This window comes from Lissotriton vulgaris, chromosome 4_1 (assembly GCF_964263255.1).
Source record: "Lissotriton vulgaris chromosome 4_1, aLisVul1.2, whole genome shotgun sequence".
Lineage (NCBI taxonomy): Eukaryota > Metazoa > Chordata > Amphibia > Caudata > Salamandridae > Lissotriton > Lissotriton vulgaris.
Genome location: NC_141691.1, coordinates 1,627,937,880 through 1,627,954,661, shown reverse-complemented (window position 1 = coordinate 1,627,954,661; position 16,782 = coordinate 1,627,937,880). Strand labels below are relative to the sequence as shown.

The 16,782-nt window shown below is 47.2% G+C and overlaps 1 protein-coding gene across 1 annotated transcript in view; it reads right to left on the bottom strand.

The window, feature by feature from the left end:
• CRISPLD1 (cysteine rich secretory protein LCCL domain containing 1) overlaps positions 1-9,374 on the bottom strand; it is a 280,007-nt gene extending 270,633 nt beyond the window's left edge. The window contains exons 1-2 of the mRNA XM_086965901.1: positions 9,133-9,374; positions 8,076-8,395 (exon numbers count right to left, since the gene is read on the bottom strand). Coding sequence (XP_086822027.1) covers positions 8,076-8,333 — 258 coding nt within the window. The 5' untranslated portion in view covers positions 8,334-8,395; positions 9,133-9,374. The remainder of the gene's footprint in view (positions 1-8,075; positions 8,396-9,132) is intronic.
• Between the last annotated feature and the right edge of the window lie 7,408 nt (positions 9,375-16,782).

Below are 16,782 nucleotides of genomic sequence, written 5' to 3'. Positions count from 1 at the left end.
AAATTCATCGTTTTTTTGCTCACCATGCCATTCCAGTTTGGACCCAGCCATAAGCAAATCAGACTTGACCCTGAGCCCAACGGGAACAGTTCAGCCCAAACAGCCAGGTCAGGTCCTCCCTGGTCTGGAAACAAGCATCCTAGGACCACTTTCGGGCTTTCAGATTCAAGCTAGCCATGTCTGGGCATACCTGTTCCACTCAGGGTGACAAATGCAAAAATAACAATTGATGGACAGAATGCAGAATAATGTCATACATTCATCCCAGTACAGGGATCTGGGCCTAAATTCATCGTTTTTTTGCTCACCATGCCATTCCAGTTTGGACCCAGCCATAAGCAAATCAGTCTTGACCCTGCGCCCAGTGGGAACAGTTCAGCCCAAACAGCCAGGTCAGGTCCTCCCTGGTCTGGAAACAAGCATCCTAGGACCACTTTCGGGCTTTCAGATTCAAGCTAGCCTGGCTAATGAAGGGTAATACTCAGAAACAGGTCCCAGGATGCTTGTTCCAGGTCCAGGGAGGACCTGGCTTGGCAATTTAGTCTGGACTGTTCCCATGAGGCACAGGGTCAAGACTGATTTGCAAATGGCTGGGTCTAAACTGTGGTGGCATAGTGAGCAAAAGGACAATGGATTTAACCCAGATCTCTTGATTAGAGGTGTAGTATGATTTAATCAGCATTCGATACATCATTTGTTTGCGTAGCACTTTTCACCCTAAGTGGGATGGGTATGGCCAGACGTGGGTTCCTTGCTCACTGTGGCACTGGATTCAAGCTAGCCTGGCTGCTGAAGGGTAATACACAGAAACAGGTCCCAGGATGATTGTTTCTGGTTCAGGGAGGCCTGGCTTGGCAGTTCAGTCTGGACTGTTCCCATGAGGCACATGTTCAAGACAGATTTGCATATGGCTGGATCTAAACTGGGGTGGCATGGTGAGCAAATGTACATTGGATTTAACCCAGATATGTTGACTGGGGTGAATGTATGATTTATTCAACATTCCGTCCATCATTTGTTTGCTGTCCATCATTTGTTTGCGTAGCACTTTTCACCCTAAGTGGGATGGGTATGCCCAGGCGTGGGTTCCCTTGCTCACTGTGCCACTGGATTCAATCTAGCCTGGCTGATGAAGGGTAATACCCAGAAACCGGTCCCAGGATGCTTGTTTCCGGTCCAGGGAGGACCTGGCTTGGCAGTTCGGTCTGAGCTGTTCCCATGAGACACAGGGTCAAGACTAATTTGCATATGGCTGGGTCTAAACTGGAGTGGCTTGGTGAGCAAAAGAACAATGGATTTAACCTAGATCTCTTGACTGGGGGTGAATGTATGATTTATTCAACATTTTGTCCATCATTTGTTTGATAGCACAGTATAGTGTCTGCACTTCAACAGCCTGCATAGTGGAAGTATCCATTTTTCTTTTGGCTGGATATACTTGGAGCAAAAGAAAATAAAATTAGCAAGGGACTACCCAGCACTGGCGCAAAAAGGACAATGGACCCCACCACCCGCCTGTTACTTCCACTTCGATGTAAATGACAAAAGAGGCAGTGTGCCTTACTGTTATTTAAGAAACGAGGATATTTCCCCTAGTATAGTCAGGAAATCCATCAGGGGCTTGAAGGCACAAATCAGCTTAAAAGCTAGAAAGGCCTCCGACAGGGAACCACTATTATGCCTGCCATTTCAGACCAGATCAGGTGTTAATTGAGTTAGTGGTTGAAGGAACAGAATCTGACCAGCAATCCACCATTTCATGTAACCCCAACAAAAGTGGTGACTGCGGATGCCAGCAAGCTGGGGTGGGGGCCACATTCCTACAAATAGCCAACAGATCACAGGAGGCGGTTTTACCAATGCTATTCCTAAATCCCCAGTTAGAAAAGAAGGCTGCTTTACATATCTTAGATTTAAGATGGGCTGTTTTGGTTTATTTGCAAAGAACTGCGGGATTCAGAAAGATAGATAATCTTTTTGTTACGTCTGGGCCAGTTTGAAGTAGACATACGCCTTCTGATCCTAGCTTCTTAAGTACATGGCATAAGCAAGCTATTCTCCAGGCTTATGAAATGCAAGTTTCAGACTTTGGTGGTCATGTCCAAGGGCGATCTACAAGGAATATCTCATCTTCTTGGGCATCCTTTAAAGGGATGCCAATGGAGGTCATCTGTAATGTGGCCACATAGTCATCTTGAGCCAAGCCTCATTTTGACAATATAGCGGCGAACATATCTCATCCCAGAAGGGCATTTGCGACAAGCTTTAAAAATATTTACAACCATTTTTCGAGGCACACTTCCTTCGATATAGCTTATGCATGTTACATGTTGCTATAATATAGTGTTTTTCCAATGAGACCTGTACAACTACTCTTTGAGACACATTTTCTATTGACACAGTTTGTGCATGCTTTTTTGTTGCTGGAATACAGTGTCTTTCTAATGAAATCTGTACAGCTTTACAAAGATACTTAGGCTGCATATCTTCACGATAACTCTATCCTGTAACTACCTGCTTTTTCCTGTAATAGAGTAAAACAATGTTTACTCCACATATCCAATATCTACCCACTACCCTAATGAACATAATGCAATAATTGTTGTTGTTCCATCTAACATAATATCTCTTTTCAGATTCTGGAGAGTAGATCTCACCAGGAAAAATTATTCTGTGGAAATTGATACTGCACAAATCGTGTGAGTACCCATACCTGTGTGTAAGTCCTGGCGAAAGCTCCACAGACCCCTAGGGCCTAAGGAGCTGAAACATGTCGACAAATTTACAACAATATATATACTAACAAACCCAGTAACTCAGTCTGTTCCAAGTATTACATCATTTTTAACCTATTGGAAATCTACCCCTTAATAAACTATTGGGGCTCTTTTCCATTTTTTATTATTTTTTCACCAATTTGTTTTTCACGTTGTTTGTGGGGAAACCCTCAATCTCTGAACACTGCACTTGAAACTAGAGGTGCCTCTGGATGAGGCTGGCAGCCAACACACCCAAGAACACCCTATGATAACTGCCATAACTACAATGTGGGGCGGATGTAACACATATACCACACTCCGATTAACATTGAGTTTTTGAGGATATTCTTATTTCCTTGAACCTAAGGTTGACAAGTGTAACAAGTGTCCTTTTTCATTTTTGATTAATTTAAGTACCTACCCCGGGGAAAGAAACGGACACTTTGATTCCTCATCCCTCCCTGTTGATAAATTACACCTAGTCATCTCCTCATATGTTTATGGACATTTATAGACTGGTGTTGGGAGGTAAACATGGTGGCAAGGAAGACTAATGAGTAGATAATACCCTTGTTAGTTATCAGTAATTTTCATTACAGAAGCCCAAGTCTTCCTCAGCACAGTCAGTTTTCCAATTCCTCCCTTCCCTTTCTGGTCTTCAGCTTCATGGGTATTTTTGTGGCATTGCAAGGAACAGGATGAGGAGATTGTGGGGCTTCCTTTTGTATGGTACTCTAAGGAAATATAAAGTCAGCCATTATAGGGAGAGATGGAAGCAACTAAAGTGTAATGTTTTACTTGAAAGAATTGGGAAGGATCTATTGCTCATGGGAAATTACTGTAGCAAGGAAAACCAGTACGCTAGTAATTAATATTAACGTAAATTAACTAAGCGGTAATCAAAGGCCTCTTCACCAATCTTTTCCTACAAGTAGTTGAGTACTGGTCCTGGCTTATTGTTAGAAATTGGGTTTCTGGTTGGCTAGGGTATGCACCTAAGAATCGACCACTCTAGTCAGGGTACACCCAAGATAAACCCTGCTCACCCCCTTGATGGCTTGGCCAGAGCAGTCAGGCTTATCCCAGAGATGATGTGTAAAGTGTTTGTTCAACACACACCAGAGACACAATAAATACACAGCAAAAGAAACTCCATACAGTATTATACAAAAATAAGTTTCTGTATTGCATAGAAACATATACCAAAATCACATAAACCAATAAACCCAAATAGGCAATTGTCAAAACATCACTGTTAGTGCAATAAGCTAAAGCCTTGTATGTTTCCCAGGTCATAAAAACACCATCATTGTACGTATTATGCAGACCCTGAATCAATACTCATTATCCTGACAAATCAGGCATCCATATGACATATATATTATACCATTAGGGCATAGAAATGCAGTAGTTGGGTTGAGGGATAACACCAAACATCACCATAAATGCAGTCATCAGATAAACACAGTGCTTCTTTTACAGGTTATGAGGTAAACAAGGTGAGCCCCCCATGGGGAAACAACCAACTGTACTCTGTAGGCTGCAGGAACATCTGTGGGCCTACCACATGAAGTGCGGTAATTAGGCACCACATGCAGGACATAAAAGCACCTGTGTGCCTACTTGCAATAATACAGTAATGTGTATCCTCATGGGCCAAGCAGAATCAGGAAATCCATTGAGGGCCTAGCCCCAACTGAAAGCTGGAGCTCCAATATCCCCAAATGTATGTGAAAAAAAGATTGAGGGGGGCACACACCAGCTCTAGCAGGGAGACCTGATTTTGCCCCCGTTTGCCAAGTGATCAAGGGCATTGAGCCTCGAATGTGTGGTGCTGCTGCAAACAACACCGCGAGCAAAGCCCCTCTCCGGCTTGAGGAACAGGCTTGTTTCTTTGTCAACGTGCCATCAGGAATGCATGCTGTGATTGTCGAGAGTGAACTCCCCAGCAGCGTAGCTAGCCCAAGTGCCCACGACGACCGCAGGTAAGGGGGGAGGATGCTGCCCCCAAAACACATGCTCCCCAGGGTTGAGCGCCCAACCCCCACCTCCCCCTTGCTATGCCACTGGAGCTTCCACAGAGGTACCGGCAGAAGGAAAGAGCATGGGGCCAGCTGTTCTTGGAATAGTAAAGCGCTCACCACCTGCTTCACTCTAGGGTGAAAATGAAACGCTCCATTGTGCTAATGGGGAAACCTGGAGGGCTCTCCCCATTCCAAGAGTACAACCCCCAGAAGTCGTACACACACTGACCTGACAGCCAGGAATAGTGTTCACCATGCGCTAATGTTATAAGGGAGCTGGAAGCACACCCTACTATCAGGCAACAAGCAGAATTGTCCTGGGATCCTTGTGCGATTCCCAACTAAGCAGGGAAGGCAGTCAGCCCATCCATCATTGGAGACCACTTGGTGCACGAGGAGCAGGCAGGCAAGAGGCCACCACACTGGTTACCTTAACAGAATGCAATCTCTCTGGTAGCCCAGCAAGCAATTTGGTACGCATAACAAAGCAAAGTCCAAGTGGTGGTTTTCCTGGCAGCACAGCCAGCAGCTCTGGTTACAGGCCCACACATTGTCTAAAATCCTGGGGTCAAAATTCCTGTATTTATACTCAAAATGTATTTGACGTGGAGATAACTTCAAAAGAAATCTTAGAAGTGCACAACACCCCCATTCAATCCCAGCCCTGGATCCAGATATCTGTAGGGGGTAAAACAAGCCCTTTGTGTGAGTGCATGACAACATATACAAATGTAGGTGAGCAACTCCTACCTCTCTCCCAACCCAGGAAGAGCATTCAGTATACAAATGAATGCAGATGTAAACCTGTTACTCCCAAACCTTCCTGTGTTCTGGCTGTCTGTAAAGTATGCACAAAGCCCAGCGGTCACTCTTTCCTAGACATGGATTGGAACATAAACCCCGAGAAATGTCCACTTTCTAAAAGTGGTATTTCTAAAATAGTAATAATAAAATCCATTTACACCAATAATTTATCACCACTATTCCACGAATACTAAACATGGCAATGCTGCTGCTTTCATATCAGAAATTACGACTGAAAAACATATCATGGAATTCCCAATGCAAACCAATGAGAGGAGCAGCACTCAGAGCAGTAAGAAACCAAATAGGCAGTTTGTCACTACAAGGACATGCCACACAATAAAGGCACATGTCCTACTTTCCACCTACACGACACCCTGCCCAAAGGACTACCTAGGGCCTACCTTAGGAGTGACATATGTAGTAAAAGTGGAGTTTTAGGCTTCGCAAGTGACTTTAAATGTCAAGCCACTGTGGCAGTAATCTGTGCATGCCAGCCCTGCAGTGGCAGAGGACTGAGACAGGTTTGAAAGGCTACTTCTACCAGTGGCACAAACAGCGCTGCAGGCCCACTAGTAGCATATAATTTACAGGCCATTGGTATATGGGATACCACTGTACAAGGGACATGCAGGTAAATTAGATATGCTAAACAGGTGTAAGCCAGTCATACCAAGTTTAAAAGGAGAGAGCATTTGCACTTTAGCATTGAATAGCAGTGGTAAAGTGGCCAAAGTCCTAAAGGCAATTAAAGAGGATCGCGAAAAATATGCAGGAGGAAGGCAAAAGGTTTGGGGATAACCCTGCTAAAAAGGACCAGGTCCAACACTTAGGTAATACTTACTTCTTCAAGGAAAAAGGGCATTGTAAATCGATCCCATGCTATGGACTGGTCTGTAAAACATGAAGAAATCAGTGGGTGCTTCTGAAATGCCTGGAGCGGTTGGACTGACTGCAGTGAGATTCCAGGACTCGGCTGTGTCATGGTAGGAGATTGTGCTTGGGTTTATAGTTTTGTGTGTCTGTAGGAAAGAGAGAGAGAAATTGTGCATGTCTCTCACTGCAGTATGCTAATAGTGAGTGGCTCTTCGTGAAACATGATGCTTGCACTGCTCACCAAAACCCATTTGGAAAGTCTCCCACAGTCCACCCACAAGCTTTAGTCAACAAAGACTCTTTCTCGAAGTTCACCAGAAAAAGGTTTCAGCTAAAGACAGTCATGTTTGAAAAAGCAGTTCCCTTGTGTTAACACACATGAACATGTGGGAGTCAGTACACTCAATCATGTGCCCTAGGACAGGGATGGCAATGTATAGTGCTCTATAGGCATGGGTGCACAGCATAGAAAGGCGGATACAGAAACAAAGTCTGCGGAATCGGAGCACATCGTATGGCATATTAAAATCAGTTTGTGGCGGTACAGGCTTTTGTTAAACTGTCATGTCATTAGTTAAGGTTGTATCATTATTTTCTGACGTTGAACATTTTTCTTTAGAAAATCTACGGTGCAATATTAGTTGGACTACATAATTTTCGCACTGCCTATGCCTGGATTCTTCATTTTTTCCAGAGACTTCAAAACCGGTTATTCGGAGCAATATTTTCATGCCTGTGAATTATGGGTCATAATGAATAGCAATTACGTAATTCTAGCCAATTAAGGTACGTCTCCATGCTGGGACCGAGGATTAAAAACAGCGCCAATGCAAGCGCCAGAATTTAAGTCATGTAAGATTGTACAAATAACGTCCATTAAGAGCCCGGAGTCCATGGCCAACCTTTCAGAAGGGCAGAGTTTTCTCCAAAAGACTGCCTAGGAGTTGGGACCTGACCGGCTTACCTCATTAACATGTCAAACCACTAACAAATAGCTATTACTCAATCATGCAATCCACTTAATCTTCTCTGCCTAGTGGTTATTGTCGCGAACAAAAGGTTACATTTGATGGGTGAGTTTCAAGCGCCGGTTTCATTTGGACGGGTTTACTTTAAATGGAAACAAATCATGCCCTTCACGTTTTGTGCACAACCTTAGTTGCAGTGCACGTTCCTTGCCTGCTCATCGACCACCTGTTGCATTTGGCTTAGGTCCTACAATTACGACGGAACTAATTGATTTCCTTGTTCAGTCACATCTAGACTTTGAATTAAAAGTGCGTGTGATCAGAAGAGAGAGGGAACGCATTTTAAGTGAATAGTTACCACATATGAAAAGACTTCCCCATTCCAGTTTTAAGAGCTCATCCAATCCATGCGGTACCTTTAAATTTGCAAGTCTACTTTTAGGGATGGAACATGTCCAACTTCAACTCCCAGAATGCAACAAAGAACGTTGAATGGATCAATAAAGCACACCAAATATCTCATACATTGTCTTAAAATGCACCACATGTATTTATCAATCGTATGTTTTGGAAACAATGCACAGCCTCTTATGTGCGTCATATACAATTGCATCTCTCCGACACTAGTAATAAATTGCTCTTACCATATATTCCATGTTGGAAGCCTGAGGATACACCTCCCCCCGCAGTTTGTTGTGCAGGTCCAGGATAATCTGCATGTCACTCTCTGTGATGGCTCTCTTCCCTCTAGACTTGGCCGTCCACCATTCGCCGTCCTCGTCTGTGTATTTATCCAAAAGTTCCTCTAACTGTGTGGCATTGGGCACAGCCATGGCAGCAACTGCTTGGGCTATGTATAGCAAGGCTGCCACTCCGAGCCACTGCTGCAAGGCGGACTTCATGACGGATGGGCGCGCGGCTCCCGGGTGAACAGCAAGGCGCGAGCTTCTCCCGGGTCTGGAAGCTGTCAGGGCACAAGAGAGAGCGGATTGATTCGGAGGCTCAGTGACTGGCATGAGCTACTCTGCTAAATCACAGAAGTCAAACTGCGGTCGGAGGGCGCGTGTGCCAGTGTGGTTTCTAGGGAGACAGAACGAGACGCCAGTGAGGGCAGACACTCTCCATTTACACTGCACACCGAGGCATTCAGGAGAAATCTTATCTGCAGCCCCCTGCGCCAGGGGCTTACTTAGAAAGGGTTGCTATCCCGCTAACGAGCGACCTGACGAAAGCTATTCTCTTTCCTCGGGAACGCTCATTTTCAAGACACCCACGTAACCACATTATGGATTTACAAAACACAAAGGGAGAAAGTGCACCAACAATCCAAAACTACATTCCAGAATAGAAAGAAATATAGGTATCAATGCGAGTCTAAAATAAAACAATTTGCCAGTCTGTGGGCACGTTTTTCTTTCCAAAGCTTTTTTGTAAAAACGCATTGCGCGTCTTTCTTCATAGGAAATAAAATATCTGAACTACCTGCCCTTTTGAATTTGAAGATATTAAACACACAACGGCGGCGACACATTTCAGCCGCTGCAGTAAAATCAACACGGTGCAGCAAGCTTTGCATTAACTGTACTCAACCCTAAAACGGTGCAAGCTTTGCATTAACTGGACAGTACGTATATGCAACCATGGCCAAGGCACTGACTTGTTTAGAAGAACCTCTTCAGCAGCGAAGCACATTCATTTTACCTGGGATTACAAAAAGATCAGGTAGAGTACTGCGATGTTCAGCCAAAATAAATGATGATTTGCCCAGGTGTGTCTAGGAGTTAATTTCCTCTTCAGATTTCACACAGTGTTGAGAAGCTGAGATCAACTGAAGAACCGCAGCTCAGAAAGTGCTTCCAGTGCGCCCCTGCACATGCCTTCCCGGCAGCTATGTTTGGCAGAGAGAGCAGGCGCTGGAAGCGTTCAACTGTGTGCTCCTTTCCCTCCAGTGGCGCACTGAACCGCTCAGCTGCTCGGCGGCACAACTAACACCCCTATCAGGTTACTAATAGTTCAAATTCTTAAAGGCAAAGTATCAGCCCCCATATATATATCCGTTTCCTCTTATTCGCAGAATGGATGGAGTCTATTCTACGGGAATACATTGATGCCTCATAGACTCTGAAACGTAAGTTTTTAGTTTATTTATTTTAAGCAGGGCTTCTATATTGTAAACCTCACCGTTTAAATAGAAGAAACTCTCACATTTACAGCAATCATTGTATAGTGTAGAAAAAAGTAATTAAATGGTATGTTCCAAAACATGTAATCGTGTATTCAAAGTTGCACCCCCCGCCCGCCCTATCATAAGAACTGCAGTAAACATTCATCAATACAACAACAGAATTCTTTGGAAGGCAGGGGGTCTCGCAACCCCCCCCCCCCCCGGCCGTATTTATTAAAATATAAAAACAAACAAAAAATGAAATAATAGAACATTATTTACACAATTATTAAATGCAAAATTCAGACATTAGATTTACAGCGAGTTAGACAGGTATGATGGGCTAACCTTAACAAATGTCTAATACAGCGTGTTTCCTAACCAAATCTAACATCCTACATATCAATTTTGCATTCTAATAATTTCTGGTCCTACGACAAGGTCGTTAACCGGTGTCAGATCCTTTTACCCAGCTACGCCCTCACGTCTGAGTGCGCATGCGCGACAAGGGCCCGGTTACCGGGAGAGTTCGTCCCTCTCCTCGTTGCCCTCGTACGCTCCGTGAACTCCATTTAACCAAAGAGGAGGGCCCTTACACTCGCGCCCTTTGTTGACGTCATAGTGTATGTGCGGGGTGGCTACCAGCCTGAGGAAAGCGTGACCCCCCTCCCCTGCACCCTTCCAAGCAAGCGGATATCCTGCCCCTGAAGTTCTAGGAGAGACCATAGGCCCCTCCCCCTGGGAATTGGTGCTCACCGAATATGACCTTAGGCCAGCATAGTTGACCGACTATCTGGCCCCCCCCTTACTGCCTACACTGAAAGGTCATACCCTCTTTGCAAAACCCTCAACCCATGCAAGCATGTTCCCTATAAATAAGGCATTGCCCCACTCTGTTAGGTGGACCCCATCCCGCAAATAGAACTGTTCCCCCCAAATGCACCCATGAGGTATGCTCTGCAGGTGAGGAGTTCGAAAAAGCTTGTCTATCTTGTTGTTGACCCTCTTTACCGAGTGATTCAACGCCTTGATTGACTCACCCCCCCTCCATTAGAACCTAGGTATCAGCTGTGACCACACTATAGTGCAATCCGGTAATAGTCTCGCCAGCCAACCTGCTGCTGAGATGATTTCTTCCAACAGGACCCGTCTGCCCCAGTCAACTAAATCATTCCCTCCCAGGTGCAAGATGACCACTGAGGGCGGTGAGGAGTGTCTACTGAGTAAATCTGACATATAGCCCCTGAGCGGATTCAGGCGGAGACCCCCCTCCCGTGGAAGGAAACCTTGAGACCCCGCATTCCGCCCTCAGTCTACCCTCACCTGCAAGAAAAAGTGGTTTAGCCCGTTTCACATAGGAATGACCGACTACCCAAACAACATGAGTCCTCCTTTTGTCTTCCTGTTGATGCTGTGATGTTGCTGGTTGATTTAGATGACCTTGAAGGAGTTTCCGCCCTGCGTCACAGGCCAGAGAAACTAGAAGATAAACATAAACAAGGCAAGCGTAAGAGGGCGTTGACTGACCCCTACAACAAATGCAGCTGCACATAACGCTTATAGGCATTGGAAGACCATCTCCCGATCCTCTTAACACTAATAACATTCAATCCCCTTGCAGTGGCCTCGGTGGCTGCCCCTATCCGGAAAGAATGTGTCCCAAACTCCTTGGGGTTTAGGCCGGCTTTGGCAATACAACTGGCCAAGACTCTTTGGAACTGAAACCTAGTCAGAGGGGTACCATTCGCATGAATGAGCAATGCTCCCCCAGCCTCGCCAGCTCTTTGTTTGATCAACGCTTCAACAAGAGACACCGGGCAGCACAGGTTATCTGGTGCCCGATGTAGTACTAAAATCTCCCCCCTAGCCTCCTGATCAGTCTTGGATTTCTGGATAGTGACCCACATTGTGTCACCCTGTATATTGGTATCTCTCAACTGAAGGCCTCCCATTGTGTCTAATTTGTTGTTAGCAACAAGTTTGCCTATCCGGAAAGCCCCATAAAACGCCAAGGAGAAGGCAGCTTTGAATAACGTCACTTCTCCCGAAGAACTACATGTGTTGGGTAGGGCGAGGAATACTGCTGTCAACCGTTCTAGACCAATCGGTCTCCTGCTATCGGCGGTTTTTGCCTGTAGGCGCCGCCATCCCTTTAAGGCCTTTTGCACTAAGAAGCTGTACGTAGGATCCCTGGCTCCCCTTGCTTGGGCGAAAAAGGAAACTGCTGCCTTATGCCAGCTGGCTGTCGCCGCTGAGCGCCCTTCCTTGTGCAATGTGTCCAGGTACCCATTAAAACTAGCCTCCTGATCCCACCTGTCCCTCCAATCATGACCCAGAAATGTACAGTAAGACCTGAACGCCCCTTCGTACGCTGTCCTGGTCCTGGGAGCGAGGCTGGCTGCCACGAGGTCATGTAGGTGGGGACACCAATCAGCCAGAGTGTCGATGGGAAGTGAGCTGGGGAGGCCTCTGCAGCCGGTAGGTGTTCCCTGAATACCTGCATCTTAAAGCTAGAAAGGGCGTCAGCTGCGTTATTCAAGACCCCTGGAACATGTTTGGCCCTGAAATGTACATTCAATTTCATGCAACTCAGCACAATCTCCTTTACCAGGCGCAGTATGAACTTACACCGTGCTGCCTGCTGGTTGATGCATTCCACCACGGTCATGTTATCTGACGAGAAAATGTCGACCGATTAGCCAATTGCTCGGGCCATACCTTCAACGCAACCCAGATTGGGAACAGTTCCAAGAAGCCAATGTTTGCTGTCAAACCATTCTCATCCCACCAGTTTGGCCATCTTTGTGCCACCCACTTGTTGCCAAGTATGGCGCCAAACCCTACACTGCCAGCAGCGTCAGTCCATAGTCCTAACTCTGCTGAGGTCAGCGTAGGTGCACCCGACGACACTCTGCCATTAAAATCCTCCAGGAATGCAATCCATATCCGCATGTCCTGGCGAACCTCGACTGACAGTCGTGTGTGATGGTGTTTGTCATGCAGTCCCTTCATGGCTTGCGCAATGGAGCGGGAAAATGGGCGTGCCATAAGTATGACCCTCAAGGCAAAATTTAACTGGCCAACTGTCTGTTGCAACTGCTGTAGTGTGACTTTCTTTTTCAGCAGACATAATTCAAGGGTCGCCCTGAATCTCTCAATCTTGTCTTTGGCCCACCTAAAGCAGCCTTCCATGGAGTCCAATTCAATCCCCAAGAATTCTAGACATGTCAGTGGCCCCACTGTTTTTCCCTGTGCGAGCGGGACCCCAAAAGCACGCATGAGCATGCAAAATTCCTGCAATGCCCTTGCGCACTCCTGTGTGCCCGCCAGACCCAGGAAAAGAAAATCATCCAGGTAATGCATGACATACTGGTGGCCCGTAGCCTGCCTCAGGACCCACTCCAGGAAGGAGCTGAATGTTTCAAAGTAGGCGCAGGAGATAGAGCAACCCATGGGCATACACCTATCCATGTAGTATTTCCCCTCAAACGAAAAACCTAACAAGTGTTGGTCCTCTGGGTGTACTGGAAGTAGTCTAACGCTGACTCTATATCTGATTTCGCCATCAGAGCCCCAGGGCCCCAAACTCTCAACATTTCAACTGCCTGGTCAAAAGACACATACTTTACACTACAAATGGACTCATCAATCGCATCATTCAACGATAAGCCCCTAGGTGCTGACAGATTGTGTATGAGCCTGAATTCGCCTTTTTCTTTTTTTGGGACCACCCCTAAAGGAGAGCAAACAAAATCCTGTACAGGGATGTGGGGGAAAGGCCCAGCTAATCTACCTAAGCGCAGTTCTTTCTCTATTTTGTTTGCCACCACCCCAGGGTTGTTCTTAACTGACAGTTGATTCTTACACTGCGGTGTCCCGGTATAACCCCCAGCTGGAAACCAGAAGCCGTGTGTGAAACCTTCTTGGAGCGTCCTTGCGGCAGTATGGTTTGGGTATCTATTAAGCCAAGGGATCATAGCATTCACGATAATAGGTGACTGCGCAATAAGGGGGCAACCTCCGCTATTCCGGTTTTCTCCTCCCTCTGTTACCTGACGCACCACCTTTTGACCGGCATGCCGTCTCTGGGTGGGAAGGATGGCCCCATATGTAAAACGCATGCCTGAATTTACAAGGGCCCAGTGCCCTGTTGCAGGTACGCCTATAGAAATCCCAGCAGACTCCTTTCCCACCCGCATTCCCTTTGACCTTATTGGCCATTTCCCCGCTTTGCGCTGGCCGAAAGGGCTGTTGAAAGGGCTGGTGAGGCTTGGGGGAGTAGCCTTTGTTCCAGTTTGCGCTAGCACCTGCAGAGTGCCCCTTCTCGAATTGAGAATGCCAGGAAATAGAGTCAACTTTGTCCCAAGCTAAAGATCTGTTAAACTCCCTTGCTTTCCTGAAAGCTATGTCATATTCTTTCCATGTGTCACCCCCATGATTCTCATTGAACATTGTTATCCTGCTCTGATAGCAGGCCATCTCAGCTTGCATCCCGGGGTAACGTTCAGCGGTAACTGCACTAAACACTGAAAAAGCCCTGATCCAGTTGATGAGCGTCTCCTCCACCCTGAATTTGTACAACTGAGATCGCCATTCACTAGGCAACATCATCTCTTTCTGAGACTTGGCATATTCCCATTCCCTGTTATCAATCAACAATGACAAAATATTAACATATTTATCTGCCCAAATCAATTCCTTCACACTTTGGGAAACATGCTGGGCCAAGCTCTCACCCCTGGAGGGAATTGCGCCCTCGCCCAGTACCGGCAGTGGAACCTCCTTACCACTTTCTGTGGGTTGCGTTGATCCAGCAGTCTTGACTGCGCCCTCGCCGTTCACTGGACCTGTTTGGGGAGAAATCGGTGCGCCTGGCGGGCTGCTTTCGCCCCTAGCCAACATGATTTGTGTGACCATTCTCTGTGCCTCTGCACTCGGGTCGGCCGCCGTAGGTAACATTCCCCAATCCCCAGCCATGGAAGCACTGTGGCTATCTGTGCCGCTTATTCTGGTGGCACCTGACCCGCCCCAGGTGATGGGCCTGTTGGAAATACTGGTGGGACAGTGACGGGGACTGGGTTACTTGGTGGTGCGACCGGCAGCGGGCAAATGACGGGGACTGGGTTGCTTGGTGGCACGGCCGGCAGTGGTACGCTGAGAGGAATTGGGTTAATGGGTGGCATGACTGGCACTATTGGCGCGATCACTGGGATTTGCGGAGCGGGTGAGGGTGTCCCGGGTGCCACAGGCGCTTGTTCGGTACCAGTCTCGGGGACCTGCCACCCAGAATGGGCTTTGGAGGGCGACCACCAACCTTCTTATTTCTGCAACGTTTTGGCGGAGTCACGAAATCCCCCCTTAGTTTGGGCGGTACTATGGTCCGTTTGGGCCTTGCTGTCGGACCTGCCTGTGCCTCTACCTTAGCATCCAGCTCAGCGACAGTCCTCCCCAGCTTGTCCACCTTCCCCAATCTCTTGTCCATTGCTGACATTCTGCGCATCATTGTTTTAAACATTAATTCCATGCGTGAATTCCCTGCAACCCGTCTGGCATACGTAATGCCCTTACACCTACACTACACAGTGGGTTCTGTTTTGATTACGGCACACTGTGCCCAGTACCTGACAAAGTTGGAGGCTCACGAGCTGGCCGTAGGCACCACGCAACTGTGACCGCACACACCAGCTAGCCTGGAGTGTTTAGGCGAGCGAACTCAAGCCCAGCGGCCCGCCAGAAGCAGTGAAATGCAGGCCTGCCCGTGTAATCAGAAACCACCGTCCACCGTGAGCTCCACAGCTACCCGGTCCGCAGCGGCCCCTTGACCTTAGCCCCTAAAATGAGAAAGTTTGTTAACAAAAATAGCAATGCCTCTTGAATGCTTTAAAAGCCAAAACGACTTCACATTGACCCCTTAATCCAACATGCTGTAACTGACAAATAATAAACAGAAAATTAACTGCAAAATTCTTGTTGCAAAAGGATACAGCGCAAAATTTGACTGAATCAGCGGGTATGTTACACGAAACAGGCTGGTGTTAAAGGGAAATCACTGCTGTCTCATCGATGTTTATTGACTGGAAGCTTGCCCAGAGTCAGCCAAAATTACCATTAATCTAAAATGTTTTATAAAGTTGAAATACCAGCTATAAAGGTGCTTATCCCTCGACCCAACCCAGTTCACTTTAGTCAAGTACAGTGGATTAAGTGACTTGCCCAGAATCACATGCCTAAGCACTCTGCTATGGCTGTCTCGAATTACTGATGCAAAAAACAGTGACACCCTATCTTTGATAAGCAGTGAGTTTAAAAAATCGCTTTGCACAAATTTATGCTTTTCCCCACATTTCACTCAATCTCAGCATTTGCCTGAAACAAAAAACGTTTTGTAACAAATTTACCGCTTAACATCAAGAGAAACGATCATTGATATGAACAGGCTCAGTACTGGTCTCCCATCCCCCTGATGTCCGGGCCGACCCTGCTTCGCACCGACTTTGTCTGCGCAGCACTCGGTTTTAAAAGTACACTTTGGCCCGCACGGGGATAGCACCCCCGACCTTGGCGTAAACCGCACCACGCTCGAATCTGCTCGCAGTGCCCCTCCCGAGCGTTCTATCGGGCTGGACCGCTCGCCGCCACTCCGACAACGCCGCAACGTACCTTTATGGCTCTCAAACCTCGGCTGGAGGACAATAACAAGAGGCAGCCTGCTCTCTGTGCCCGCTGTCCTTCGCGACGCTCAAACCGGGAAACTAGCAGCAATCCCGACCGCCAGTCCTACTCCTCCGCTTGAAGGGGGCCCACGGTACACGCCGCTCTGAGTCGCGATAAATCCTCCCTGCGATCACGACCGACTACCTGAAATAAGACAAAGAGAGAAAATTAAAAGCCCCGCGGCGGGGCTGGGCGCAAGCGAGCCTGGGAAGCGCAGGACACAAAGAGGGCACCTCCCGCGCTCCCCAGGCTCTTAAACCCACGGGTCCCACCCCCTTGACCCTGAAGCGCAAAACTGCTTCCGGGCCAAACGGCGGGACCAATCAGGCCGGGTGACAAAGGGGGGGGGGGGCCGGGCCCAGCCATGCGTGCGTGGGGGCCGAGCAGCCCCCCTTTCCTTTCTACAACGTTTTTTCCCAATGAGTTTTCTCAGTTTCCACTGAATCTAATGCTAATGCTATGAATTAGCACCT